Raw genomic sequence first — 27471 nt, 5'->3', positions numbered from 1 at the left:
GTCCCTCATCAGCTAGACACAGTTATATCTCTCTAATCAGGTTCTCTTTCCCTAATCGAAAGTATGCAGGTCTAATGTGGATCATATATCTATTTATATCTATTCCCAACTGTTTGTATAATTGTGTAAGAAAATGTGAATAAGATTTGAAACTGTTGGTAAGATCTTCGGAATGGTAATAAGAAACATTTTCTTTATTTAGAAAGACTCGGGTTTTATGTTCCTATTTCTTTTGTGATAAGTGGAGCTTGTGTACCGGCCTTGCTGATTGAGTATATTGTGGAATGTTTTGTTATGGTTGGGGGACAGAGTCCCCTAATTTGCAGGAATAGGAAGAAAAGGTGTGAAGGACTACTTACTTGGGTATGCATGTGATTCAAGTAGTTAAAAAATGGAGCATGGAAGCTGGACTTTTGAGTTATTTTGTTACTTACAAATAGTTTGCTTATTTTGGGTTATATAATTTCTTAAATTGGATTTAGTTATCTCTCATATTAGGATGTAATAGTTGGTAGTTATTTTCATTTGCTAATTATCAAGTAGGTTAATTATGATATCATTTGGCTACCCCCTTGTTATTAGGAGGTAGTTTCAGTAACACCACTCTGGTTAGATGTTTAACTCATGATCGACTAAGGGTTTATGAGCGGAATCATGAATGGGTTAAGCAACTAATCGAGTGGGCTGTTACAACAGGGGTTCAAAGATGATTCTGAAAGAGGTTAAACGGGTGACATTGTATGTGTTACAAGGGTCTACGTTATCTGAGTCTGGGGTTGCTACATTGGCTGTTTGTGATAGTGTTAAGAAACAGGTGGAGCACAGAGGCACTCTAGGTTGGAGTGGTAGTTCACGTCAGGGAGAAATCTGTCAACACTTACAATCTGAATCTGAAATTCCGTGTTCTTTGTCATCAAATGGTCAGTCAAACTTGGCTCCTGGTCAGCATGAAATCTTTGGGAACTCTCCCCAAAGGGACGATTGTGAAGACATGGTGGGTTTTGCACTGTATGTCGGAGAGGTGAATATTTTTGGGCCGTCCAAGGAAGGTGTTATTTGTGCTAGGAAAGAGTATAAGGAACACATCTGTTCGAATCTGATTCCACAGGGTAAGTTCCAAGGTTGCTTGGACTTACAAGCTGATCGTGATTGTTAATTGCCCTCTTGGGGCAATTCTGGGGTCCTTAGGGACTAATCTGGTCTGGTTGTCTTTTGGGACAAATCTGATGTTGGGAGATTTTGGGCGTTGTGATCAATGCATCTGGTTTTCTGGTTTAGTGTGAGAGGATTCAAGTCAAGGTGGAGATTTGTAAGAATAGTGACTTGAATGGTGCCTTGAAGTGAAGAAGGAATGACATAAGGCTGACTTTGAATGCACATATCTCTCAATCTACAAAAGATTTTGAGGTGATTTAAAGTGGAGGTGATAGCTTGTTCCAAGATCTTTCCAACGATAGGTCATATGCCCAATTCCGCTGAGAAACGAGAAAGTTATGTCGGTTTTACGAAGAACTGACAAAGCTGTTTTCGGCCTCGCCCGGTCGGGCGGATCTCGCCCGGTCGGGCGGATCTCGCCCGGTCGGGCGCGTAAGCTGTTCTGGGAAAGCTGGGGACCGCCCGGGCCTCCCGGGCGGGTCGGCGGATAACGCGGAAACGCGTTTTTGAGCGCTAAGTATAAATAGGTTATTTGTACCTAGGTTTTAAACGGCGAATTAGTCTCTTTTCTCTCTGTAATCTGGTTTTCCTCACATAATAAAATATTCTCCCTCTCTCTGCCGTGGATGTAGCCAAATTGGTGAACCACGTAAATCTGGTGTCTGTTTTTATCGCTTTTTGCATTCATAATTTGTTTCTCTCTCACGTCCGTTATAACAGCTCCTCTTTAGTAGTATGTCATTAAAATTCACGCTTTTAAAATGAGGTATTAAATATCATGGTAAAAGATCATAAAAGGAAGGATTTTTAATGGTAATTATTTATCCTAACTTCAATTCGTCACTTACTTGAGCACTTCTTACACCCTTAAAAAGTTGGAAGTTCAACACTATTCAAATGAATAGTGTTCTGAGTCTCAAAACCTTAAAATTCACTATTCATAAGGCTTGTGAAATCTCAACCCTCCATCTCTCCTCCCATCTGAACCACACGTTTCCTTTCTTTCCCTCCTCTTCTCCACGTCTCTCAATCTCTCTCCTACCATCCATCCCCTTTCCTCTTCGAAATTGAAACCCTAGACCTGCACTTCCGCTTCCACCAATGGCGATTCCTCTTCTTCGCCATCTTCTTTGGTCGCTTTGATCCCTCTCAGGCAAAGACGATGAAGAATACGGCGACATCTCCGGCTATAAAACCCGGCGATAGCTTAGGGTTTGACTACCTTCCTATCAATCCATCATCCATCAACTCTCGAAAATGATGGAACCATCATTTTCTTACAATTGTTCGCGCCCAAATGAAAATCACGTCGTCCACACCAGGTTAGATACTTAGATTTATTTCATATAATTGGGTTTTTGGCATCTCAAATCATATGTTCTTTTTGTATTTTTCAGATCCTTTTTTTTCCTCTTAACTTTGCTTTTTCTAATTTGTGTGTTGCTTTGGGTTAGCCGTTTAGGGTAATATGAATCTCATCGCACCGCTCTCTCTCCTCGTAGGATTTGTGTATGTTGGTTTCATCGATTCTTCTATGGTTTTGAATTGCTTTGTTGTTTGATTTTTAATTTAGAGTTAGGTCTGATTTAGTATTTTTTCTATTTTGCAATTGGTCAAGAAATTCCCTTTTCTCTGCTTTAATATTCAACATCAAGAAATTTTTATCTTTTTTCCAGTTCATACGGTCTTCTTTTTTTTAATAAGGAAAACTGTGATGAGGAACACAGGAGGAAGAAGAAGAGAAGTTGGGTGATGGTTCCAGGAAGGAGACCGAAGGAAGCAGGAAGAAGGAAGAAGAAGAGAAGTTGGGTGATGGTTCCAGGAAGGAGACCGAAGGAAGCAGGAAGAAGGAAGAAGAATGGAGGAGGACAGGGAGAACTATTGTAAGTTATTCTTCATTTCGACAATTTTTTTTGCTATTTTCAGATGCTTTTTATTGCTAAATTATTGAAAATGTGACAAAAAAATTGGAGTACATATTTGAAAATTAAGAAAAAGGTGCAATCTTTAGGCTTTTTCCTGTGATGTAAAGAGAAATATATGAAGATCTACCTTTTGTTGAAAACTACTCCCTAAGAAATTAATGAGGCTACAAAGTGCATATTAGGTTAGTTATCTTTATCATGTGAAAGTGAGAAATTTAGCACTCTTGTGAGTTTACGAAACACAAGTCTTTATGTAAATCTTGTCAGATTTGTGGCTGGAAAGTGCTATCAACGAGAATACATTTCCTGCTCACTTTGCTTAACACCAACAAAAATAAATTTAAAGATTATTTTTCATTTCGTTGGCATTTAAACCAGATATAAAAGATACCGTGGAAGTTATAAAGGAAATGATTAGTTCCATGGTGAAATGGGTGTATAATGAGATGTATATCTTATTGTAATACACTGCACTTGCTTTAATTCTAGAATGTTTGCTAGGAGATTTGAAAAGTATGATGTTTTTGTTTCACACAATATTTGTATATGATTCTCTAGCATAATGTGGGGTTTTACTTCGATTGAATATTCCGTGCTCTGGAAGTGAGGGTTGAATAGTTTGCAAAGGGTAGAAACGGGAAAGTAAGAAGTTATAAAGGAAATGATTAGTTCCATGGTGAAATGGGTGTAGAATGAGATGTATATCTTATTGTAGTACTACCTGGTTTAATTCTAGAATTTTTGCTAGGGGGTTAGAAATTTTGTACTGTAGCAATCAATTGTGTTTTGGGTGATAAAAGCATGAATTTTACTGTTCATAAGATTTTGGTGAATATCAGCCGTCCGTTTGAGCCCTTCATCTCAGCCGCACAATCGCTTCTTTCTCTCCCCTCTCTCTCTTCCTCCCTCTTCCTCTGTCTCTATCTTCTCTCACCTCTTTCTCTGTCTTCTTCGTCTCTCTCTAAAAGCATCAGCAAGAGGAAGTGAAAAACCTTGAAACATCAGCAATCATCTGATCTTGTTGGTAAATTTCATTTTTTTTTTCTCTGATCGATTTACAAGGTTTGATTTCACCAATTTCCTTTGTATTTGTTTGTTTAAGGGTTAAAAGAAAGGAACTCTTTACGCCATCTGTGGGGTTCGAATTCGAAAAGTATGTCCTTAACTCCACTCATTCGTATAGATATGGCAGATGTGTTGGTAATTTCCGTTCTTTTTCTTCAATGATTTATATGCACTTTTTAGTCTTTTTCCAAAGTCATTGTTTTGTTTTGGATGGCTACGAATTGCAGTTTCCAAAGGCTTTTATTTCATTGTATTATTTTAGGGTTTTGATCTTGAATTACATATTTGTAAATGTTAATTCTATATAAATTTTGATGTTTTGGTGAGGTTTCAAAGAGGAAGAAGCCCTTATAAGATATATTTTTCGATTAACCAGAAAAAATGGTCAGACAGACACTTTGCGTGTGACTGAAGTGATTAGTTCTGTTTTAGGTGAACTGTCCCATTTTTATTACCGATATGTGTTTCTTGTATGGTAGGTCACAATGGCTAAGTTTTTATCTTTAGTTGACATCTAAATAACCATCATCTGGCTCTTAAATGTGCAGTGCAACAAGTAGCTTGATGGGCATGCTTACTGGAAGATTTCTTGTTGGAATTGGCATGGGACTTGGCCCAGCTGTTGCAGCTCTATATGGGGCTGAGGTGCATGAGATATACCACTTTAGCGATTTTATGTATGCTGTCCATAAATTTTTAAGCAGTTTTCATTAAGTTTGAGTAAATATTAGGTTGCACCAACATATGTTAGGGGTACATTTGGAAGTTTCACTCAAATTGCGACGTGCCTGGGACTTATGGCTTCCTTTTTAATCGGCGTTCCTGCAAAAGAAACTAAAGATTGGTAAGAAGAGCTATATTTGAGCTATGCTCACTTTGGTTTTCAGCTTTACTGTGTCCTGTGATTTTTTTCAAACAAATTATTATATAGTCAGAGTTTGCATTATTGTCAGGTGGCGTGTTTGTTTCTGCGTACCTGTGGTTCCTGCTGCATTACTTGCTATCTCAATAGAACTTTGTGCAGAGAGTCCTCACTGGCTCTTCAAGGTTTTAGCTTTTTTCTGACCTCTGGCTTTAAGGATTTTTTTTCCCTGGTTGCATTTACAACTTATGATTGTGCTTGGTTTTAGAATGTCTTGCGTAACTTTGGTTTGTATTGATAGTTGCAAGTTTTGGGGTAAAAATAATTCTCCATTATGTATATTGGGACTTGGGAGTACATTGCAGCTTCTGAAGGCGTATTGAACTATTAATCTATTAGTTATGGTTCATTATTACGTATTAAGTCTCTCTCTCTCTTTTTCCCTGTCATTGTGGACCCGAGGCACTGATTTGGTTAGCTTTATACAGTAACCTTGTCCGTTCTTCTAATTTCTTCCCGTGCCTTTGAAATTTTAGTCTTTTGATTCACTGTTGATGGTGGAACCCTGTGAAGTTTATTTGTAGTCTGTGATTAACTTCTTATCTTACTAATATGTGCATCGCCCTTCTGTTGGTACCGACTACTCAGGGTGTGATGATATATTTTGTTTACTTTTGAGTAGTCTCAGGCGCTCGAGAAACCAGGACGAGAGGTTTTTGGCATTGGCTTGGCAGCACTAAACTAAGAGAATGAGGTAAATGTAGTTGAAACGAAATTAGGTCACAATAGATATCTTTAGAGATGTTAGAGCTTTAAAAAGGTTACTCTATCTTGTGTCCATTGTTCATAGGATGGGCCTTGTTGGCCAAGCAGTTCAAAAAGACTTTTTTTATTAATTTAAAAATGCATTTCTTCTATTATGAATTTTGCTTTGTCGAACTTATGTAAGCTCTCTCTCTTTCTACTTTTGTTGATGTTTGAGATGTTATTTAAGTGATAGTTGCCAATGCATTGTACAGAATGATAGACTTCTCTTTTTTATATATTTGAGTTTGTAGCAATTTCTTTGTAGTTTGGATAATTATGACATAAAGAAAGATCGATTTGTTACTTACCTCAACCCTACATGTGTTTGTTTTTCAATCATTTTGTAATGTTGGATAAATTATTAGAGCTTGTAATGATGGGTTGATTGTCATGGAAAAGATATGACGATTCGTAAGCCTATGTCTATGTTTGATCTCTGATATATGTGATTGAATTTGAAACAGGGTTTCGGGTTTCAATTATATAAAAGGAAAGCTAGGATATAAAAGTCATATACTAGCTTTCCTTTTGGTATATGTGATTGAATTTGAAACAACTTTGATTATTATAGCATATTAGTCATATACTTCTCAACCTTCAGTCGTAGCACCCTGCTCTAGCACTAAGGCTTCCTAATTTGTGATTCATGGTATTTTCTAATTCTTTAAGGTTGCATGTAAGACTATTCTTCTCTCTTTAATATGCGTCTGATGCTCCAATTCTCTCTTATCCTCAGTTAGTTTGCAACGAAAGAGCGAACACATAATAGGGCATAATGTCATATGAGATTTGGTTGATTGAAAGCTTACTATTTTAAGCCAGAATCAGCAGTAGTGGGAAAATAGGATAGCTCTAGAGAGAGAGATATGGCAGTAAATAAATAGAGGAGCGTAGGAATTGGGTGATTCATTCAGAAATCGAGAGTAATCTTATTTTATGGGAGAGTTCCGGGCTTCGAGGCTCTTTAAAGTTGCGAAAACTATTTGGTTACCATTTTAACCAATATTATAATCTACGTTCTTATCTAATATACTTCTGTTCTTCCTATTATCCTTTCTCTTTTGTTTGCTTGTTGAAAGGTGCTAATTTTAACATGTTCTTGAATATTGACCATTGTTGTGTAAAGCTGTTGTGTTTGTCTTCCCAGTTCATAACATCTTCAATGTCAAGGTACAAATTTCAAGAGGGGCATTTCGTGTCACCCACAAACACGATGTCAAGGTACAAACCTTAGGTTGCAGCATTGTTGTGGTTCATTTCGTGTATCGGTAGTTTGTGCAATTTCGTCGCCTTTATCTATTTTAGTGAATGTTTTTATTCATCTTTGCATGTAGTATCATTTGCATGGTTCAGTTTTTGTGAGTTGATGTATTTGCTAATATCGATATTATGAGTTTCAATTGTGTCCACAGTTCTCCTCCTTGAAACTCAGAGATAAATTATCAAGCTGTATCTTGGAGTGTTGGAGGGTAGTATGCTTATTATGTGATAATTGTGATTCAAACATCACTCCATCTGAGTTTCATCTAATGATCTAAGCTATGTTGCATGTTTGTAACTCTCTCACTTATCTTTTCTTGATACTTGACAGGAAGATTAAAAAAATATGAACCTCAAGGTCTACTTATTGTAATATCTTTTTATCATGGCTTTTTGTGTGGCAAGAAGCTGGAAACTTTGATGGACAGTGCCAAAGTTGGCTAAGAAAAATACAATTTTGGCTACGTTAAACTAGGTGACATAGGATGCTATATTTCATATGTTTAACATTATGCATCAAAATAATTGGTTATTGCTGCCAAAAAAAAAAATGATTTGTTATTATTAGGTATTATCATGTCACTAGCAAACTTTTTTGATTAGAAAAGGCTAGTGTATTTTGCAATAATTCAATGCATTTGTGCTGGAAATTTAACTGTCTTTTGTAGTAGAATTGTGTCTTCAGCAAAGACAGCAAGTCCTGGAATGATTTTTTGGACTTATTTTATTCTTTGGGTGTGTCTTGATTCACTTGTACTTCTTATAGGTCAGGCAGGGGCCCAATATATGGAATGCGTGGCCTGGCTGTTTTACCTTTTGAAGATAATCCACTTTCCAAAATTGGTGTCATATTTGATGAAATAGTTCATGGCGGTGTTTTCCTCGCTTTTAGTCCATGATATGCGTCTGGAGAACCCTGCCAGGCTGGCACGGGTGACCTGGACAAATTACTGATTAACACACTGTTTGAGGTACTATCTATCTCCCTGTTGCCCATCCATATATTTCTGCCTTACTGTAATTTAGTTTCCTCGGATGCTAATGAGTTATCTGAGGAGTCTCTCTCTCCCTCTCCTTTTCTTGTTTTCTTTCTTTTATCCTAATGTTGCAGACTATATATATCATCTGAAAGTCTAGACTCTTTTATCCGAGAAGCATAAGAAACTTCATCTGAGATATAAAGAATTTACAAAATAGTGGACAAGCTTTTTTGGCGAAGGTGGAAAGATATCTAGAAACTTATTTCTTGCTCTGATAATCTCTCTTGAACCAGGACTTGTCACAAGAGATACCTCTGTCTAGCTTCTGGTTCAAGTTCAATCTTTTTTGAAATCATTGGGTCTAATTTTCTATGATAAGAGAAAACTTATGGATGTTTTCTGCTGACTTTCACCAACCTTTTGTACCCTGGTGAAGTTTTGTATATAATGCTTTGTAAGTGAGTAAATGAGATGTAACTAAGATGACAGAACTATAGTTGATGTTAGTTGGCTGTAGTAATTGAAAAGTTAGGCTTGTATTATTTAATTAGCAATTATTGCAAGTTGATGAAATTCTTAGTTATCTGCTTGTGCATGCTGAAAGCATTTGTTTACTGGTCAGATCCTATAAAACTCGGTGAACTGCATTGCTCAGTTGAATGTTGAATTACTACAATGGTCAAGGTGCATTTGCGTGTACTGTTGGCTTTGGAACCTTAATGCCTTAATTAATTAGCAGTTTAGCATTATACTCTATATTACTCTTGCTCGGGTATTAGTGTCCAACATGGATATGTGTTCATGTGTCAGACTTGGCTATCTTATGAAAACTTGTATGCTTTTGGTCCAAAATTGAGTGCCCATCCTCATTTTGGAGTGACGAATATTTGACATGGGCATGCGAGTCGAATCAAAGAGCCTAAGCAACATACTTTATACTTGCTAGCGACTCAAATGATTGGTTTTACTTTATAATTGCATCCAATGAGGTGGTCTCATAAGCCTATTCTATAGACAATTGAGAGGAGAGTAAGAGAAAGAGAGATGATGTTAGAGGGTAGATAGGGAACAATATTAGGAGACCATTAAGTATAAGTATAATATAAAGGAAAAAAAACATTTAAGACCTGATTTTAGGGTGAAATTTATTAATTGAAAAAATAAAAACACAAACAAGGAGAAGACTTACACTTTCACAAAACCATAAAAGAGGTACCAACTCTTCCTTTGCAAGGTTGATACCTTGATTGTGTAAGCCAATCTATTACACTATTAGTTCCTATATGGCTAACTTGAATCATTTGAGATTTAAAGTGCAATTATTTGGATTTTGGATCAATTTTCAAAATGAAATCCTGCCATCAAATATATCTTCACACTTTTGCATCAGTGGCCTTTACTACTATGCTTCTTTCAGGTGGAAAAATTGTCTTTTATTATTAGTTTATTATGTTGTCTAACACAAGTATATATGATTGCAGAACAAATACAAGACTTAAGATTGCAAGCTGGTTGTCGGTTGGTGTAGCGTCTAAATTGGTCGAGTAGGGACGAAGGGAACTTTTGGTTTACTCTGCTTTGGTCACGAACAAAAGTATTGTAGCACATATCTTGTGTGATTAAGTGATATATTGAAAGTATATTATCAATGATTTGCTATTTTTTCTTTTAATATCAAATTCTTTGTTCATGCTCTTCCTCATTTAGTTGAATAAAGAATGATTATTCATGCAAAGTTCAAATTAAATAAACTTTCTCCATTTTGAGGGAAATATAATATTTCTGGAAAGTACATGTCTTTAAATTTCTAATTGAACATTAGGTAATTCTAATTTGTTAACATCTAATTTTCATTTTTATGTTAACAAAACAAGCAGTTAGATTTCTATAGGAAAAATTAGTAATGCATATAGTGTTGATCATATCAACCTTCGTTTCTTAGCAATTGTAACATATTTTTGGATGTCTCACAATACATGTGTTATGTTTTTCTTAGGTGAGGTTTATCTAAAGAAAGTCTTATTCTATTATAACTATATTTTATTTTATTTTATTTTTTTTTTAGCCAGAAAGAAAGAAACTAGGGAGGAACCCAATTAACAGGCCACCCTAAAGCATCCTTACGGATGGTTTTGGAAAAAACAATATCAGGAGATTCAAACCAATAACAGAGATTAGTAGTGGAGTGGCCATAATGTGCCATCCAGTCGGCAGCAAAATTAGATTCTCTAAAAACATGCTGAATATTATAATTATCAAATTTTCTCAAATCTTCCGTTGCATCATTAATGAGAGCATTAATAGACCAGGGAATTTTCCAGATTCTTTTGATAGCTTGAATAACCGAGAGATTATCACCCTCAATTGTAATATTATTAGCCCCCAGATAGAGAGTTCCCCTTATACCTTCTCTTAGACCCCAGGCCTCGGCAACTAAAATAGAATTATTATCTGCTATGGCGTTAGCACCACTAAGCAAAAGATTCCCCACGGAATCTCTAATAACAAAGCCATAAGCTGTACTTCCATTCAGTAACTTGGAACCATCAAAATTAAGTTTAACAAAATCAAGAGGAGGGGGGGACCAAATAATATTAGGCCTAGGCTTTTTAGCTGCTTTAACAACCTGCTGACTATAATCTAAATTGGAACAATTAAACAAGGAACAATCTAGATTATGCATATAAGCTTTAATCATTGCCCCTAGTTTGGCTGGAAAAAAGCTTTCCTGACTTCTATTATAACTATACTAGCCTTTTGTGCACGCGATGCGTGCGATAACATTTTTAGGCATAATACTAAGTAGTAAACAAATTGAAAATGCAAGTTAGTATTTAAGTTCACCTCCATTTTGTAAATAAGATTCTTTCATGCTCTTTTTATGTTGTTATTCATTTTTGTGATTTTGAATATTTTTTTGTTTCTCAAGTCTTATATGCGCATGTTTTTTTATAATCAGTATGATGTTCTTTACTAAATATCGTCATTTTCTTTTTTTGGTTTTATTCATTTTTGTAATTTATAATAGTTTTTGATATGGATTTCAGTAATTTCTCTATGATCCCAAAATTGTAACTGAAAAGTATAAGACAATTTCAGTTTTTTTTCCTTGTCTAACTTCTAAATTATGGTTTCACAAATTGATATTTAAAAATTTTCATCATTTTAATTTTTTTTCCTTTTCTACCATGTTCACACTTTGAGTTTCATTATATTTGAAATGAAATTTTAAGTTTTTCATATACAATATGATTTCGCATGAAATGGTCATTTTTTATTTTTCTCCTTTTCTAAATTTTAACACTTTGAGTTTCAATTATAGGTGAAATGAAATTTAAACTTTTTCATACACAATCTGATTTCGCAAATTAATGTAAATTTTTTTTTCTAGAAAATGGTTTTTTGCAAAAGTTGTTCGCAAAAAGGTTTGATATTGTTTTTTTTTTCAAAATTTATTTCTGAACATGGATATTTTGCAAAAGTTTTGGGCAAAAATTTATATAGGAATTTTAAAAAAAGAATTAAATTTGTAACCTTTTCATCAGTGTCATAAATGAATCAAATTTCATACACATTTTTTTTTTCAGATTTTATATGAAAATGAATCAAATTTAAGTCTAATTATATAAAAGCCCTTTTCAACTAATTCCTATTATCTCCATTTTTTCAACTACATAACAGTCGACTAATGTGAAATAACTCTGAAGATTAAAAGAATTATGTACATGTTTCAAAGTTTGCAAATCGCCGATGGACGAATGTGTGATGTCACTGTCAAAATTTTATGTTTTTCTCAGATTTGTGTTTATAGGTAATTTTTGTGAGTATGTAATTGTGAATGGTTATTGAGAACAATGATTTCTAAGTGAATTTTGTGAATGTTTTTATATGTATTGACGTCCTAGTATATTTATTTTAGTTGGTAAGTTAATTTTTAGTTTTTGTAAAGTTTCCTGATCATTCGAGTAATTTGCGTGATTTTTACAACGTGATTTTCTCAATTCTATGAGTGATTGGTAAAGTTTCTTTTTCTGAGTGATTGTTGAAATTAATTTCTGGTGGCTTTGTTGGACACCTATTTTGGTATTGAGATTCCTTTTGTAATTTAGAATGGGAAGGGGGACAAAATAGTCAGTTCAAAAGAGGACACCGTTGCTCCCCCCCTTCCCTTATGTAATAGAGATGAGTATAGTTCACATTCTCCCAATGATTTGTGCGTCATATTCATAAGTTCCAATATTATAGAACGAAGGTGATATACTTCGTGATGTATTTTTAGTTTGTGGATTCTTCAGCTTTCGTTGGCCATGGGCGATTCTTGTTCAGGAATCATTCAAAGATCTTGGCCAAATTTCCTTTAGTTGATACTATTATGGGTAGGATTAATTTATTTTTCTGCACTGGATTCTATTTCATTTTCGATCTTTTTTTAGTTTACTAGAAAAAAACAAGTGAAAGATGGAGAAAGGACGAGTGGGGAGGAAGTAAGAAGGCGGACGAGTAGGAGTTGACTTTCAAAAAATTGACAAATCATAGAGATGAGTAAGGGAGAGGGAAAGAGAAGAGAATACATTTTTCCTTTTATCGTAGAATTATTAATATTAACCTAATTACGAAAAAGGTAAAAATACGTTAAAAAAAAGGAGATGTTTTTGTAGAGCGAACTTTGGCTTATATTACTCAAAATTTATGTTTTCGTATTTAACCATTTGGGAAAACTATGTTTTTTTTTGTGTTTGATTTTGGAAAAACAATTTAACCTTTGCCATTACGATATTTTGGGGTAGCGTGTGCGCGGTACAACAACTAGTTACAATAAATTTAGCAAATTACTTAGAGAAGCCGATTAGCTGACTTTTGATAAATAACTGCAGCAAGAACAAGGGTCAAAATATGAGTTTGTCTAGGCAACCAACCGTTTGAGTCTCTTAGGAGACTCAAACAGGGGCAATTTGGTCATTTTAAGCCTTGGAAATTTCACGCGCGTGTTGTTTAGTACCAATGCTAGGTTAGATTGGTACCATTGTCCGAAAATTTTGATACCAAAGTAAGGTTGCTTGGTACCAATCCTGATAACAATGTGATACCAATACCAGGTTATAATGGTACCAATGTGTAACTTTTTGAGTGTTTGAGTCTTTTTTGGACTCAAACAGTTGGTTACCAAGGCTTTCTCGTCAAAATATGCATTAAGAATTCATAAAAAAAAAGGTGGAAAAGGGAGAGAATGTGAACTGAATGTAACATTTTAAAAAGGACATTACAACATTTTTTATGTTATTAGATGGTCCTATATCCAGAGGACATTTAAAATTTACAATAAAAACTAACACTAGCATATAATTAAGGAAAATTAAACATTAATTATTCCAACTATTGATGGTCTTCTCAAAATAATCTCAACTCTACTATGAAACTCTTCCCAAAACAGTCTCCCGTAACCTGTAGCCTGAATTGCCAATTAAAAAAAATCTATCTCCTTTGGCCTTCCCCCTTTCTCTCACCATTGAAGCTACTATTCTTCTTCACATCAGGTAAGTTTTCACTTTTCAGTTTTCACCATTAAAGGGAAAGGTGGGTGGTCTTCTTGGTACATATTAAATCCAGAAGAGGGCAAGGAAGTAGGAAGGATCGGGTATCAAACGGAAAATGGGAAGAGATGTTGGTTGGACAATAAGTTTGGGTCAGGCTCTTGAGGAAGGAGGTGGAGATAGAGAAATTGGCTTAGGGTCTGTTCTCCCCAACTTATTTTCAATTCAGTTCAGTTCAATTTAATTCAATTCAATTCAGTTCAGTTTAATTCAGTTCATTTAAATTCAGTTCAGATCAATCCAGTTCAGTTCAGTTGTGGACAACACTTTTACTCTCACATATCACTATTCAATTCAGTTCAATTCAGTTTAGTTCAGTTCAATTCAATTCAGTGCAGTTCAGCTGTTTTATGCCAGGAAAACAGGCCCTTAATTAGAATTTAACACGTTATCTTTGTAATGGGTTCAACTCGTTCACCTATTATTTAGACTGTTTTGAGACAAGTCTCATAAGAATAAGTAGTAAGGATTATACATACTTAAATTGATTAATTTAAGAAGACCATCCATACTTGGTTTTTATTTGTGCTTATTTTTCTTATAAGTAATCCATATTTAAGATTATTTTGGAATAATTAGACATAGGTTAGATTATTCCTATAATGAAAAATTGAACGGGCATTAAATGAGTCAAAAATAGCTCAAGTAGATGAGAAATTAACTTTTGTCCATGCTCTACCTGTGATGGTGATATCACTGCTGTATTGGATAATATTTTTTGCTTCTCTCGATGTGCCTTTATGAGCTACATTTTTAATGGAAAGAGTTTATTTGCAAATTAGTAGGTGCACACGTTTGTATGGTGAGGAAGGTGTGCATGATGACCATCGAACACTAGGTTATGAACATAAATACCAATGCCAATGAACATATACAAAAAGATATGTACATATGTTCATTTGACATGTTAGTCATTTACATGTGCACATCTTCCTCATCATACGAACGTGTACACTATCTATGAATTAGAGTTTATTTACTGAAGTAGTTAGGAAATTAATAAGTGGCAAGAACTCTTATCTATCCTTAATAAGCACTTAAGTGGACTATAGTTGAACTCGGGTATGGATAAAATTGACATTTCACCCTATGTTCGTGTTAGCCTATTAGGTTTCTGACTGTTAGATTATCAGCTGTACTTTTTTGATGTGATACTCTAGTTTAAGGTCTTTAATCATCTCAAAGCAAACTATCATAAACACCCTTTTCTGACTTAACACTGAAAGCTCAAATCTTAAGCAACACCTTTAACAAGTTCACTGTGCTGTAAGTATATCAGACGCTTGGAGGGAGAAGCAAAGGATTATATAGTAAAGCCTGTGAAACTGTCATATATGAAGCGCATAAAAGATTTTATGAGGAGAACAAAGTATACTGGAGTCTGGAGAAATGACGCGGTCAGAATCTATGGAAAAAAGCAAGCTCTAATCTCGAATCAAGAACAACAGATTTACAAGCGATAAATCTGTAAAACTCCGGAATCCACCAGAAAAAAGTATAAACTCTGTGATATTATTAAAAGTCAAAAACTGCCTCCAAACATTGACCTAATAATATTTAAATACGTAAAACAAAACCCTAATACGTAATTAAGGAAATAACAAAATTCAAAAATAATTAAAATGCCTATTTCGGGCCTTAAACGAACTCGGATGGCTTAAAAAGCCTATACGTCACGGCATAGCGGTGTGTTTGACTCGTTGGGCCGTTCCGCTTCCGAAAAGGTATCACAATAAGAAATCGGACTCCGTCGGCCCAATTAGCGCAAATCATTTCAGGCTTTTCGTCGCGCTTCCTTATCGAACTTATCTGCCAACCGTCCTACGTCAAGAAAGATCTCTCGTCACCAAAATCACTTCTATCATCATCTTCTCCATCACGCTTTTTGTGTCCTACAGGAAAGTGTGTCTGTATTTCGAGCATTTCAAGTCTCGTAACAGACACTCACCATATCCTTTGGAGTTGTCAATTGTCACGACACTGACCACTCACTCTAAACTTTGGTTCTCCTGAAGGAATATGTCCTTAGACATCCTGACAATTACTAAATATTAATAGGAGTTATATTGTGAAGATAATAATGTTAATTATTTTAGTAATCGTATTTTCTTGTAAGAAAGTATATATATTATTTATAGGACAATATGGACTGGGCCTATAACTAAAATAGATTAATCCTATGAGGTCACACATTGTAGCACAAGTTGGACAAAACAATCCAAATTCATCTAGGATTAGGGTCGGGTCGGTCCAAATTAAAGGGAATAGGAGGAGAATTAGTTCTTCTAACTAGCCTATTACTCTTTTATTATATATAGGATATAATATTAGTATTTAGGTGATCAATTGATAGATTAGTTTTTACATGGTGATTTGGAGGAAGAAGTGTATATGAGAATTCCTCTTGGTTTTGTAGGAGGAAATACTAATCTGGTGTGCAAGATGAAAAAGTTGTTGTATGGTTCGAAGCAGGCACCTCAGTGTTGGTTTGCAAAATTGGCTACTGCTGTGATTATTGCAGGGAATGATCAAGAAGCTCTAGTGAACTTCAAAACTTACCTTGGCAAATGTTTTAAAATGAAAGATTTAGGTGCTTTTTAATAATTCATAGGCCTTGAAATTGCAAGGGGGTCGCAGGAAATTTTTATGAGTCAACAAAAATATGCCTTGGATATCAAATCTGAGGCCGACTTATTGGGTGCCAAGCAGTCGAGTTTCCTATGAAGCAGCACCATCAGCTTGCATTGGTTGATGGTCCTTTATTTGATGATGTAGAGAAATATCGCAGATTGATGGGTAGGTTGGCTTACCTTGTTGTTACTAGACCTGATTTGGCATATTCTATTCATATTTTTTCACAGTTTATGCAGGCTCCTAAAGTTGTTCATTGGGAGGCCGCTCTGAGAGTGGTTCCATTTTTGAAGAAATATCCAGGACATGGAGCATTAAATCGTTCTGATTGTGATCTCCTGGAAGGGTGGTGATTTTGATTGGGCTAGTAATCCTATTATTAGAAGATCCCTTAGTGGGTGGTCTGTATTGTTGGGATATTGTCCTGTTTTCTGGAAAACTAAGAAGCAGCCTACAGTGTCTCAATCGTCTGCAGAGGCAGAATATGGTTCTATGGCTGCTATAGTGTGTGAATTAAAGTGGTTAAATCAGTTACTAGGTGATCTTGGAGTTCAGCATCTTGCAGGGATGAGATTATATTGTGATAGTCAATCTGAGTTATATATTGCCAAGAATCCAATGTTACATGAATGTACTAAACATATTGAGGTTGACTATCATTTTGTCCGTGATGCTGTGACTGAAGGATTAGTGAGTCTGTCATATGTTCCTACTAAGTTTTAGTTGACATATATTTTTACTAAAGCACTTGGTAGAACTCAATTGAATTTTTGTTGTCCAAGTTGGGTGTTCGCAATTTGCACGCTCCAACTTGAGGGAAGGTGTTAGGACTCTATATATGATATGTATTAGGAATAGGATTGTTATTCCTAATTTGTGTTGAAATAGGACTCTCTACTTAGGATGTATATATATATAATCTGATGATTAATGAGAAAGACGATTGAAATTAAATCTAACTTAACAACGAGTAGCTAAGAAATGAAAGAAAATATTACATTTAGCGAAATTACTATTACCCTTAGTTATATTGAGACAAATTAAATAATATCGCATTTTTGATATGACTATATTGTCTTAATCATAATTGACGGTCGATGCAACGATGACGAACATCTAAAATTAAAAATATGTTGGGTATTAGACGTGACGTCCAGAAAAGATGATGAACTAATCAAAATAAAAAATAGGATGGATTCATCATACACCCGGGTGTATTATGTGCATGGTACACCTAGGAGTGTTAATGAGCCTGACCTATTCACAAACAGGTGGGGATCGACTCGGTCAAAGCCCGGTCAAAGCTCGTCTCATGGTGACTTGACTCGATCTCGGATTTGGCTCAAAACTTTAACGAGCCGAGTTGAGCTAGGCAAAGCTTGGCTCGAAAGCTCGTGTACATGCTTGATTATACTTTTATATAGAAAAATAATATATATATATATATATATATATATATATATATATATATATATATACATTAATTTATTAACCTAGATATCACGCAATAATAAGTATAGTTTCATTGTCTAAAAGAAAACCTATATATCTCAAATATTAAAAAAGGAAAAACAAAGAAAAGATGTAAAAACTAGGGGGAATAAAGAGCCAAGCATGTTCGTAAACAATTCGAACTAGACTCGTTTAAATATGGTTAAAGCTCGTTCGAACAAAGTTGGAGTCATTGAGCTTCAAGCTCTGCTCGAGCTCGGTTAAACTTAAACGAACACAAGTCATGATTTTAAAAGTTTAACATCTAAATTAAAACGAAGAAAGTATTTACAAAATGTATCTGAAAAAGAGTTATATTCTCTATCACGACCGAGGAAGTAATTGGTAATTAGTAATTACTCCTTCCGTTCCAAAATGTAGTTTCCATTTCCCATTTTTCACGATAATTTATGCAAGTAGAATCTAGGAGAGATAGTAAAAAAAATTGTTTATTTAAATAAATGTTGTATGAAAAAAGAAGATTTTAGGGGAGAGAATTGAAAATAATTGGTGAAAGAGCATTAATTATAACATTTTGATTGAATAAACAAAGGAAAAAACAAAATTCAAAAAGTAAATAAATGATAGACACGATTTTTCTAGACATATTATGAAAAAAATATGAAACTAATTATAAAAATGAAAACTATATTTTAGAATATCTAAAATAAAAATAAAAACTGTATTTTAGGACGGAGGGAGTAGTAATTGCACTCCTCCGCTCCTCGTTCCAATTTGGCAACTTAAGGAGCAATTCGTCAAAGGCAAGTAAGACCAAATATCCTAACAAGGTAAGAACACTATTTTTACGTGTGGACTGTTCTGTGGACTATTATTATATCTACAATCTATCTTGTGGACTTTTCTAACATCTGTTAACGAGTGTAATTTGACCAAGATCACTCTCACTCTTCGTCCAACTCCATTACTCCACCGTACGTACTCCCTCTCTTCAGTCTTCACCACCACCACCACCACCATCAGCAGCAGCACTACACTCTTCTCCTCCACCGCCCGCCACGCCAATGATATCAAACCTGACGTCCGACGTTGAATGAGTACAATGGCTGAAGGTATATAAATATAATATATATCCCTCTTTCTTTACAAGTTAGAATCCACTATGTTTGTTCATCACTCTGTTTTGCTAGAAGAAGAAAAATAAGCAAAATTTGGTTATTCAACCCGGAATCAACTAATCATCACTAATTCAGGAGTATTTTATGTGTTAGAAATCTTAGAATCATTATGATATCGTAATATCTTGATATTATTACGATATTATAATGATTCTAACATTATGCTAATAAATTATCGTTAATTCTATTCTTTCTTCCCCCAAAATCCAGTTTTCCTGTTCAATCTTATTCTATTATGGGAATGGCAACCAAAATAATCAAGATTGTGTTTAAACTAATAATATACTTCCTCCATCCCTAAATAGAGTGTCCAATTTTTTGTGATAGAGTATTAAACTATTCTTGGGATTCCGACCATCGGCTTAAGCTTTTGGTTGAGTTGTTCCTTTGACATGGTATCAAGAGCCAGCGTGAGAAAAAGATCACGGGTTCAAATCTCACCCACCCCCTCATTTCTAGGTGTTATATTTAGCGCTAGGTATGAGGAAGGCCTTTGTTGCATCCACACTTCAAGAATGGGCTCTCGTGTGAGGGGGAGTGATAGAGTATTAAATTATTCTTGGGACTCCAACCATCAGCTTAAACTTTTGGTTGGGTTGATAGAGTATTAAACTATTTTTGGGACTGCAACCATAAGTATTAAGATGAGATTAGGAGTAGCCGAGGTAGGTCCTATGAATTATTTATTAAGGAGAGAGAATAAGGGTCATATGAAAAGGTAGGTGATGTTATAAAAGTTAAAAGCAAGATAATATTTTAATTAGTGGACTCATACCAAATAAAGAAATGGAAAATTTATTTGACACAATTATAAATGGAAAAATAGGCACTCTATTTAAGGGCGGAGGAAGTATGTTAGAAATTAATGTTGTATGATACATACTTTAAGCTACATTCTAGTGTTTGCTACGTAGCAGATTAGCATTATCCTTTGCAGATTTTTTAGGATGGCTTTGCAATTGATTAGTTAGAGAGACATATAACTTGTTTATGTTTTACCATACATATGCATTTTACAATATGCCTGTTTGTATCTATCTATCCAATTTATGTTATAATTTTAATCAATTGTCATATTTGAGTTTTATCATTTTTATATGAGTTTGTCACTCGTGAAATTGGTAAACGTGAAAAAAATTACTTATAGTTTTAAACTATACTTCTACTACTTTACCTGTAAACTTCTATGTGCCTTTTTTTTTTTAGTATTTAAACTATTTGATTTGTGCTGTATAAGATATTGCCTAAAATCAATCATGCCGAAGTTTAAAAAAACATATTTTGTCCGGTCTAAAATAGATGAAACATTTACTATTTTAGGCCATTTCAAAATAAAAGAAACGTTACTTTATCTTGTATTCACTTCTTTCTGTTTCTCTCCTCATCATATGGGTCCATCTTTTTCTTTCTCTAGAACCTCTTTAGTTAAAGTCGGAAATTTGATATCTTGGCTCTTAAAAGTAACTTGGTAAGACCCTTAAAAGTCAAAGTCGGAAAGAAAAGCAAAACACATGGAGTAACTTTTCATGTGATCGCAATGGTGTGTATGCTAGAACAGCTCAACAAGGATTAATGCTTGCAAATGCATATCTTTGGTGTGAGATATGTATTTTGTATGGACAATAAGAAATCAGCTTTTTCATAGTTCCAATTGATTTTATATTTCCAGTGTTATTCACCTTCAACAAATTAACTTTGTACTTCATGTGTTACTCCTAATATTATGTTGAAGTTGTTATAATCATAATAATAGTTTATTAGATTCAAGATTCAAATGCCATATTTAATTTATAATTACGTTTTGCAGAATCCTTCAATACTGAAAACCAAGAAGTCTCAAATCTTGTAGAACCTCTTTTAGATCATGTTGATTTAAGTTCAAATAGTAAGGCTAAGGTCAGAGGGTGTGATAATGTGACTCCTTATGATAATGCTGGTATTTTCCATACCCTCACCTTCTCTTGGCTAAATACTTTGTTTGCTCTGGGTGCTGCCAAAACCACTTTAGACCTCGACGATATCCCTCAACTTGGCAAAGCTAACACTGTATTTGGAGCATTTCCAGAATTTCAAACTAGGTTTCTCGAGTCATCGTCACCTGTTGATGATCATGATAATGTTTGTACTACTAATTTTGGGATTGCAAAAGCATATTTCTTGTTGGTTTGGAAGGAAATTCTTTGGACAGCTTTGATGGCGTTAATATATACATTATGTCGCTATGTTGCTCCATATCTTATTGATAGCTTTGTTCAATGCCTTAATGGAAGAGAGAAATTCAAAAATGAAGGCTATATTCTGGCATTTATCTTTTGTGCCGCAACTTTTCTTGAGAATTTCATACGAAGGCATTGGATCTTTAAGATGCAACAAATTGGGATTAGGCTTCGTGCAGTGACAACTGTAATGATCTACAATAAGAGTTTAAGACTTCCCTCTCGATCCTCTCTGCAAGGTGGCGAAGAGGGTAGTGGTGGTGGAGAACTTATCAATGCAGTGGCTGTTGATGTCGAGACAATCCAAGGTTTCGTTGTGTACTTGCATGATACATGGTTAATCTTTTTGCAAATCGGTTTAGCCTTGCTAATACTGTACAAGAACTTGGGACTTCTTGCCTCGGTTGCTGCTTTCATTGTGACAATGATTTTTATGCTATTGAACTCTGTATTTATCAGATGGCAAGAGAAGTTTCAGAAAAAATTAATGGAATCTAAGGATAACAGAATGAAGGTCACTATTGAGACTTTGAAGAATATGAGAGTTCTTAAGTTCCAAGGATGGGAGATGAGTTTTTTGTCCAAGATTCTTCAGGTCAGGAAAGTTGAGATGCAATGGTTGAAGAAATATATGTTTAGTTCAGCAGTGATGAGCTTTTTCTATGGGATAGGTCCAACTTTTGTGGCTTTGGTTACTTTTGGCTCTTGTATTTATATGGGAATTCCCCTTGAAACGGGGCAGATTTTATCGGCACTTGCAACTTTTCGGGTTCTTGGAGAGCCAATCTTCCTCCTACCGGATACAATATCGATGCTAATCCAAGCCAAAGTTTCACTTGGGAGAATTGTCTTTTTTCTTAACCTTGATGAACTTGAAGATGATGTTATAGAAAAACTACCATTAGATGGTTGTGATACATCAATTGAGATTGTTGACGGGAACTTTACTTGGGATAATATTTCTTCACCCTCTAGTTCAACACTAAAAGACATAAATTTGAAAGTGTCTCATGGTATGAAGGTGGGCATATGTGGTAGTGTTGGTTCTGGTAAGTCAAGCTTACTTTCTTGCATACTAGGTGAAATACCTAGAATCTCTGGACGGGTCAAGTTGTGTGGAGCAAAGGCATATGTCGCACAATCACCTTGGATACAAAGTGGTACGGTTCAAAACAACATTTTGTTTGGGAAGGAGATGGATAAAGAAAGATATGATCAAGTACTTGAAGCTTGTTGTCTAAAGAAAGACTTGGAGATCCTCTCATTTGGTGATCAAACAATCATTGGTGAGAGAGGTATTAACTTAAGCGGAGGCCAAAAGCAAAGAATACAAATTGCTCGTGCCCTCTACCATGATGTAGATATCTATCTCTTCGACGATCCTTTTAGTGCTGTAGACGCTCATACAGGCTCACATTTATACAAGGTGAAATAATTTTATATATACCAATTACCAAGACTTCGACATTTTGTTCATATTTTGTTTCAGGTGAAGAGAAAGATTGTTTTATGTATTGGAAATACTTATCAGTTACCACTTTCTGAATTTGGATGACAGGAAGTTTTGCTCGGTCTTCTGAAGGGGAAAACTGTTATTTATGTGACTCATCAAGTTGAGTTCTTAACCGCTGCTGATCTTATTGTGGTGAGTGCTATAATAATAAACTCTGCTTTCCTCATTCTTCTTTGAAATGTTTCTGATAACCTTTCATTTTTCTTGTTAGGTTATGAAAAATGGAAGAATAGCACAAGTTGGAAAGTATGATGACCTGCTTGTTCCCGGGTCCGATTTTATAGAACTTGTAGGCGCACAAAATGCAGCTATGTCTTCTACAGTTAATTCCAACATGGTGTCAGCAATTAGTACAGATGATAAAAGTATCATCAGTAACGAAATGAAGCAGCAGGATGAAGCAAACAGAGCAACACGAAATGGTGAAGCAGATAACGGAGGAGCTGATGGTTTGGTACCACCTTCATCACAGCTCATAAAAGAAGAAGAAAGAGAGAAAGGGCGTGTCGGGTTTTCAGTCTATTGGAAATACATCACAACTGCATATGGGGGAAGTCTAGTACTTCTTATAATTCTGGCCAGCGGTATCTTACAAATTCTCGAAATAGGCAGCAACTATTGGTTGGCATGGGCAGCTCCTTCGTCAAAGAATGTTGAACCTGTTGTTAGTGGATCAACACTGATGCTTGTGTATGTAACTTTGGCTTTTGGTATATGCATCTGCAAAATTGGTGTAGATTTGCTTCTTGCAACAACAGGCTATAAAACTGCCACCATGCTCTTCACAAAAATGCTTCAGACTGTTTTCCATGCTCCGATGTCGTTTTTTGATGCTACACCAAGTGGAAGAATTCTCAACAGAGTAAGATCATTTATGTAGCATTTTTTTGTTGTTGTTGTTGTTGCTCAATATTGACTTCTGCTGCTAATGACTTCCTTCGATATTAGTGTTCAACAGACCAAACTGCTGTGGAGACTCGAATTCCGAACATACTTGATGGTCTTATTTCCTTTACTATCCAACTTTTGGGAGTCATTGCTGTGATGTCTGCGGTAGCATGGCAAGTTTTGATCTTCTTCATCCCCTTGATATTCGCTTCCATCTGGTATCAGGTAATGCCTGAATGCATGTGATCCGACAATTATATACTTTTATTTATCACAAAGACCCCTTTTCTCTGTGCATAATAGATGGTGATAATGTATGAGTCAGGCTGTTATCCAAATTTTAGTGATCTTAATGGGATTGTTTCTTTACATTTCTAACCAACTTTAAAGGTGCACGAGTAATTTTACTTCTAATGTATTTAGTTAGTCTTTACATATCAGTATCACTTGCAGACTAATGTATTTAGTTAGTCTTAGCATAAGAAGTGTCAAAGTTTCCTGCACATAATTTGCAACACTAACATATTTGCTGGATTTGGTTTGCAATCACAAATAGCAATACTACATGCCTTCATCAAGAGAACTATCACGATTGAGTCGAGTATGTGAAGCTCCGGTTGTTCAATATTTTGCTGAAACCATTTCGGGAATAACAACTATTAGGAGCTTTGATCAACAGTCAAGATTCCAGCCAACCTACATGAAAATAGTGGACGATTATTCTCGCCCTGAATTCCATCTTGCTGCTGCAATGAAATGGCTATTGCTGCGACTTGATACACTCTCTTGTATTACTTATGCTTTCCTGTTGGTGCTCTCGCTATACTTTGCTGATAGAATAGATCCTGGTATGTACTAACTTCCATTTGATAACTTGCTTGACCTTTACTTTTCTCTATTGGTAATCTAAAATTACAACTTATATGTTCATGTACAGCAATTACGGGCTTAGCTGTGACATATGGTCTCACCCTAAGTGGTCAACTAGCTGGGTTTATATGGTGTTTATGCCATTGGGAGAACAAAATGATATCAGTGGAGAGAATTCTTCAGTACATGTCCATTCCTAGTGAGGCTCCTCCTACAATACAAGAAAACAGGCCAGATTGTTCTTGGCCATCACAAGGGCAAATTGATATTCAGAATTTACAGGTCCGATATGCTCCTCATTTGCCATTCGTGCTGCACGGAGTAACATGCAGTTTTCCAGGAGGGATGAAAACGGGTATTGTTGGAAGAACAGGAAGTGGTAAATCAACTCTGATACAAGCACTTTTCCGGATAGTTGAACCTACAGCTGGTCGGATTGTGATTGATGGTATTGATATCTCATCCATTGGACTCAAAGACTTGAGGTCAAGACTGAGCATCATCCCTCAGGATCCAACCATGTTCCAGGGAACAATCCGAAGCAATTTGGACCCACTTGAGCAATACACCGATGAACAAATATGGGATGTGAGTGTCTTATCTTCTTTTTTCTTCCTTTTGCTAAATGATTAAGTGTACTGAGAAGTCGAAGTGCATGCTAATTCAAGTGATTTATCTACTTCTAGACTCTGGATAAATGTCAACTTGGAGATGAAGTCAGAAAGATGGAAAAGAAGTTGGATTCTAGTGGTTCGTCTTAATTTCTCTGTAATCACAAATCTAACCTTATTTATTAACCATGATTACGCCAATAACGGTGTGTATTTTCGACACTGCATACAGTTCATGAAAATGGAGAGAATTGGAGCATGGGTCAGAGACAACTAGTTTGTCTAGGACGCGTATTACTTAAGAAAAGCAAGGTGTTGGTCCTTGATGAAGCAACTGCATCAGTTGACACAGCTACTGACAATCTTATTCAACTAACTCTTAAGCACCACTTTCCTGAATGTACGCTTATCATCATTGCACATCGCATTACTTCTGTTCTTGACAGCGATATGGTCTTGCTGCTTAGTCATGGTAAATTCAAGCACTCTTATATATCTCAGATGAAGTTGATGCATGATGTTTGATTTCTGACTGAATTTTATTGTTTCTACCACTTCTACAGGGCTCGTCGAGGAATTTGATTCTCCTACGAGATTATTACAAAGCGATTCATCTTCATTCTTAAAACTTGTCACAGAGTATACAGCAAGGTCCTCTAATTCAATCATCCACCTCTGACTCGCGACAAGCAGAATTCAGAGTTGGCGTTGCCAACTATACTAGTAGCATATACTTCCTCTGTTTTTTTTTTATTTTTCTCACTTAGAATCTTGGCACTATTCATACTTAGAGAGAATCTTCTAATTATTTCACAATTTATAAGAAAAAACATAGTCATGTGGGGTCTTGTTTGATTCGTCTCAATTAGTACATTATTAATATTTAATCGTTATAATTTTTACTAATATATAATGAAAGATATTTAAGCTCAAAGAAGTGCATTGGGAGACGCGCATAGAAAAGTGAGAATGATAAAAAAAAAACAGAGGGAGTACTTCTTTAGTGTCTACTTTGAGATTTCATGCATCTTTGTAACAATTTAGGAATTTTTTCCTTGAATAATGCAAAAGTGGGTTTTAATTTCCAAAATGTGCCCAAAAAAATTAAAATTCCCTGCGTACCATCCACGTAGGACGGCACGTGAGAAAATTGTTTTTTTTTTGTTTTAACCCATGGAAACCGCTACTCAAAGTAGCGGTTTAATTTTAAAATAAACCGCTACTCGGAGTAGCGGTTTATAAATATAAACCGCTACTAGGAGTAGCGGTTTATAAGTATAAACCGCTACTAGGAGTAGCGGTTTATAAGTATAAACCGCTACTCGGAGTAGCGGTTTATAAATATAAACCGCTACTCGGAGTAGCGGTTTACCTGCACAAAATATGGTGAGCAGATATCAGTTTTCATAATAAACCGCTATTCCGAGTAGCGGTTTACCAAAAAAAAAAAAAAAAAAAATTTTTTTTTTTTTTTTTTTTTTTTTTGTAAACCGCTACTGCGAGTAGCGGTTTTACCTAAGTTAAAAATAAAAAAAATTCTCGGCGCTTGTAAACCGCTACTGCAAGTAGCGGTTTTACTAAAAAAAAAAATTCTCGCGTGCCGTCCTACGTGGACGGTATGCAGGGAATTTAAATTTTTTTGGGCATATTTTGGGAATTAAAACCCATTTTTGCATTATCCAAGGAAAAAATTCAACAATTTAGTGTGTATAGTTTGTGATAATTACATACATCTTTGTAACAAGGCCCCTAATACAGGTTGAGATTTCATATACAATTATACATAGTATATGACTCACACAAAAAAAAATTCGGTTACTGATTAACTTAATTTACAACCTTATGCTCCTTTTTAGTAGTATGTCAATAATATTCACGCTTTTAAGATGGGGTATTTGTTAGAAAAGGATTGAGGGTGACAAAGATGATTACAAGTTGAACAATGAATCTTCTAGGCGTGTTGGGACACTTTCTCAAAAGCAATATTCCTACCCTACACTGAGCACGGGTTACAAGGAATTCACTTCCGAGATACAAAGAAGAACAACGAAGATCACGCTCGTTATGAAATTCGTCAAAATGAGAGTAAGAATTTAATGCAATGAAGGAAACTTGTGCTTATGGAACTTTGAGAGAGTTTCTCTGGTTTCTTTTCATTCACATATGAAGCATATGACTTATTAGAGCCTTTGCAACGTTTGAAAGAAGCAAAACATAGCGATAACCATCACTCGAGGAACCGCAAAAAAGCAAGAAAAAGAACGAGGGAACATGGGAGCTAGCGCTCCTCAAAGGAGCGAGCGCTCCAAGGAGGAGCACGCGCTCCTTCTCCCTATTCTTCCCTTTGCGGTTTTTCTCGAATCCCTGCCGATTTCGTGTGAGCACTCTTTCACTAATGTATTACGTACATTAATAACTCTAATCACACGTTACTTCAAGTCACGACACCTTATCCTATGTGATTTAA

The 27471-nt window shown here is 35.4% G+C and overlaps 2 protein-coding genes across 26 annotated transcripts; both read left to right on the top strand.

Annotated features, from left to right (window-relative positions):
- Positions 1-2043: 2043 nt before the first annotated feature.
- LOC125497405 (probable plastidic glucose transporter 3) lies at positions 2044-9789 on the top strand. Of its 22 annotated transcripts, XM_057395230.1 has the most exons (10): positions 2052-2477; positions 2610-2664; positions 2832-2954; positions 3015-3038; positions 4183-4233; positions 4694-4790; positions 4877-4989; positions 5099-5192; positions 6962-7035; positions 7841-8708. In XM_057395230.1, exons 2-10 carry the CDS (start codon positions 2624-2626, stop codon positions 7971-7973), a joined length of 750 nt encoding a protein of 249 aa, XP_057251213.1. In that variant the 5' UTR covers positions 2052-2477; positions 2610-2623; the 3' UTR covers positions 7974-8708. The 22 variants fall into 22 exon arrangements, 21 of the variants coding, with proteins under 21 accessions (XP_048500135.1, XP_057251214.1, XP_057251221.1 ...); XM_048644175.2 differs by having other exon boundaries at positions 2051-2477; positions 2618-2664; positions 2832-3038; XM_048644174.2 differs by having other exon boundaries at positions 2051-2477; positions 2832-3038.
- An 8823-nt stretch (positions 9790-18612) lies between these two features.
- LOC104894183 (ABC transporter C family member 3) lies at positions 18613-26894 on the top strand. 4 transcript variants are annotated; one of them, XR_008969624.1, is made up of 12 exons: positions 18624-18840; positions 20714-22548; positions 22681-22767; positions 22847-23497; positions 23584-23748; positions 24080-24371; positions 24461-24981; positions 25080-25143; positions 25237-25476; positions 25568-25741; positions 26004-26048; positions 26709-26894. XR_008969624.1 is itself a non-coding variant. In XM_048644170.2 (10 exons), exons 1-10 carry the CDS (start codon positions 18822-18824, stop codon positions 25681-25683), a joined length of 3990 nt encoding a protein of 1329 aa, XP_048500127.1. In that variant the 5' UTR covers positions 18624-18821; the 3' UTR covers positions 25684-25891. The 4 variants fall into 4 exon arrangements, 2 of the variants coding, with proteins under 2 accessions (XP_057251211.1, XP_048500127.1); XM_048644170.2 differs by lacking the exons at positions 26004-26048; positions 26709-26894 and having other exon boundaries at positions 25568-25891; XM_057395228.1 differs by lacking the exons at positions 25080-25143; positions 25568-25741; positions 26004-26048; positions 26709-26894 and having other exon boundaries at positions 18620-18840; positions 25237-25430.
- The last annotated feature ends 577 nt before the right edge of the window (positions 26895-27471 follow it).

Source organism: Beta vulgaris, chromosome 5 (assembly GCF_026745355.1).
Source record: "Beta vulgaris subsp. vulgaris cultivar EL10 chromosome 5, EL10.2, whole genome shotgun sequence".
NCBI classification, from domain to species: domain Eukaryota; kingdom Viridiplantae; phylum Streptophyta; class Magnoliopsida; order Caryophyllales; family Amaranthaceae; genus Beta; species Beta vulgaris.
This window is presented reverse-complemented; position numbering and strand designations above follow the sequence as displayed.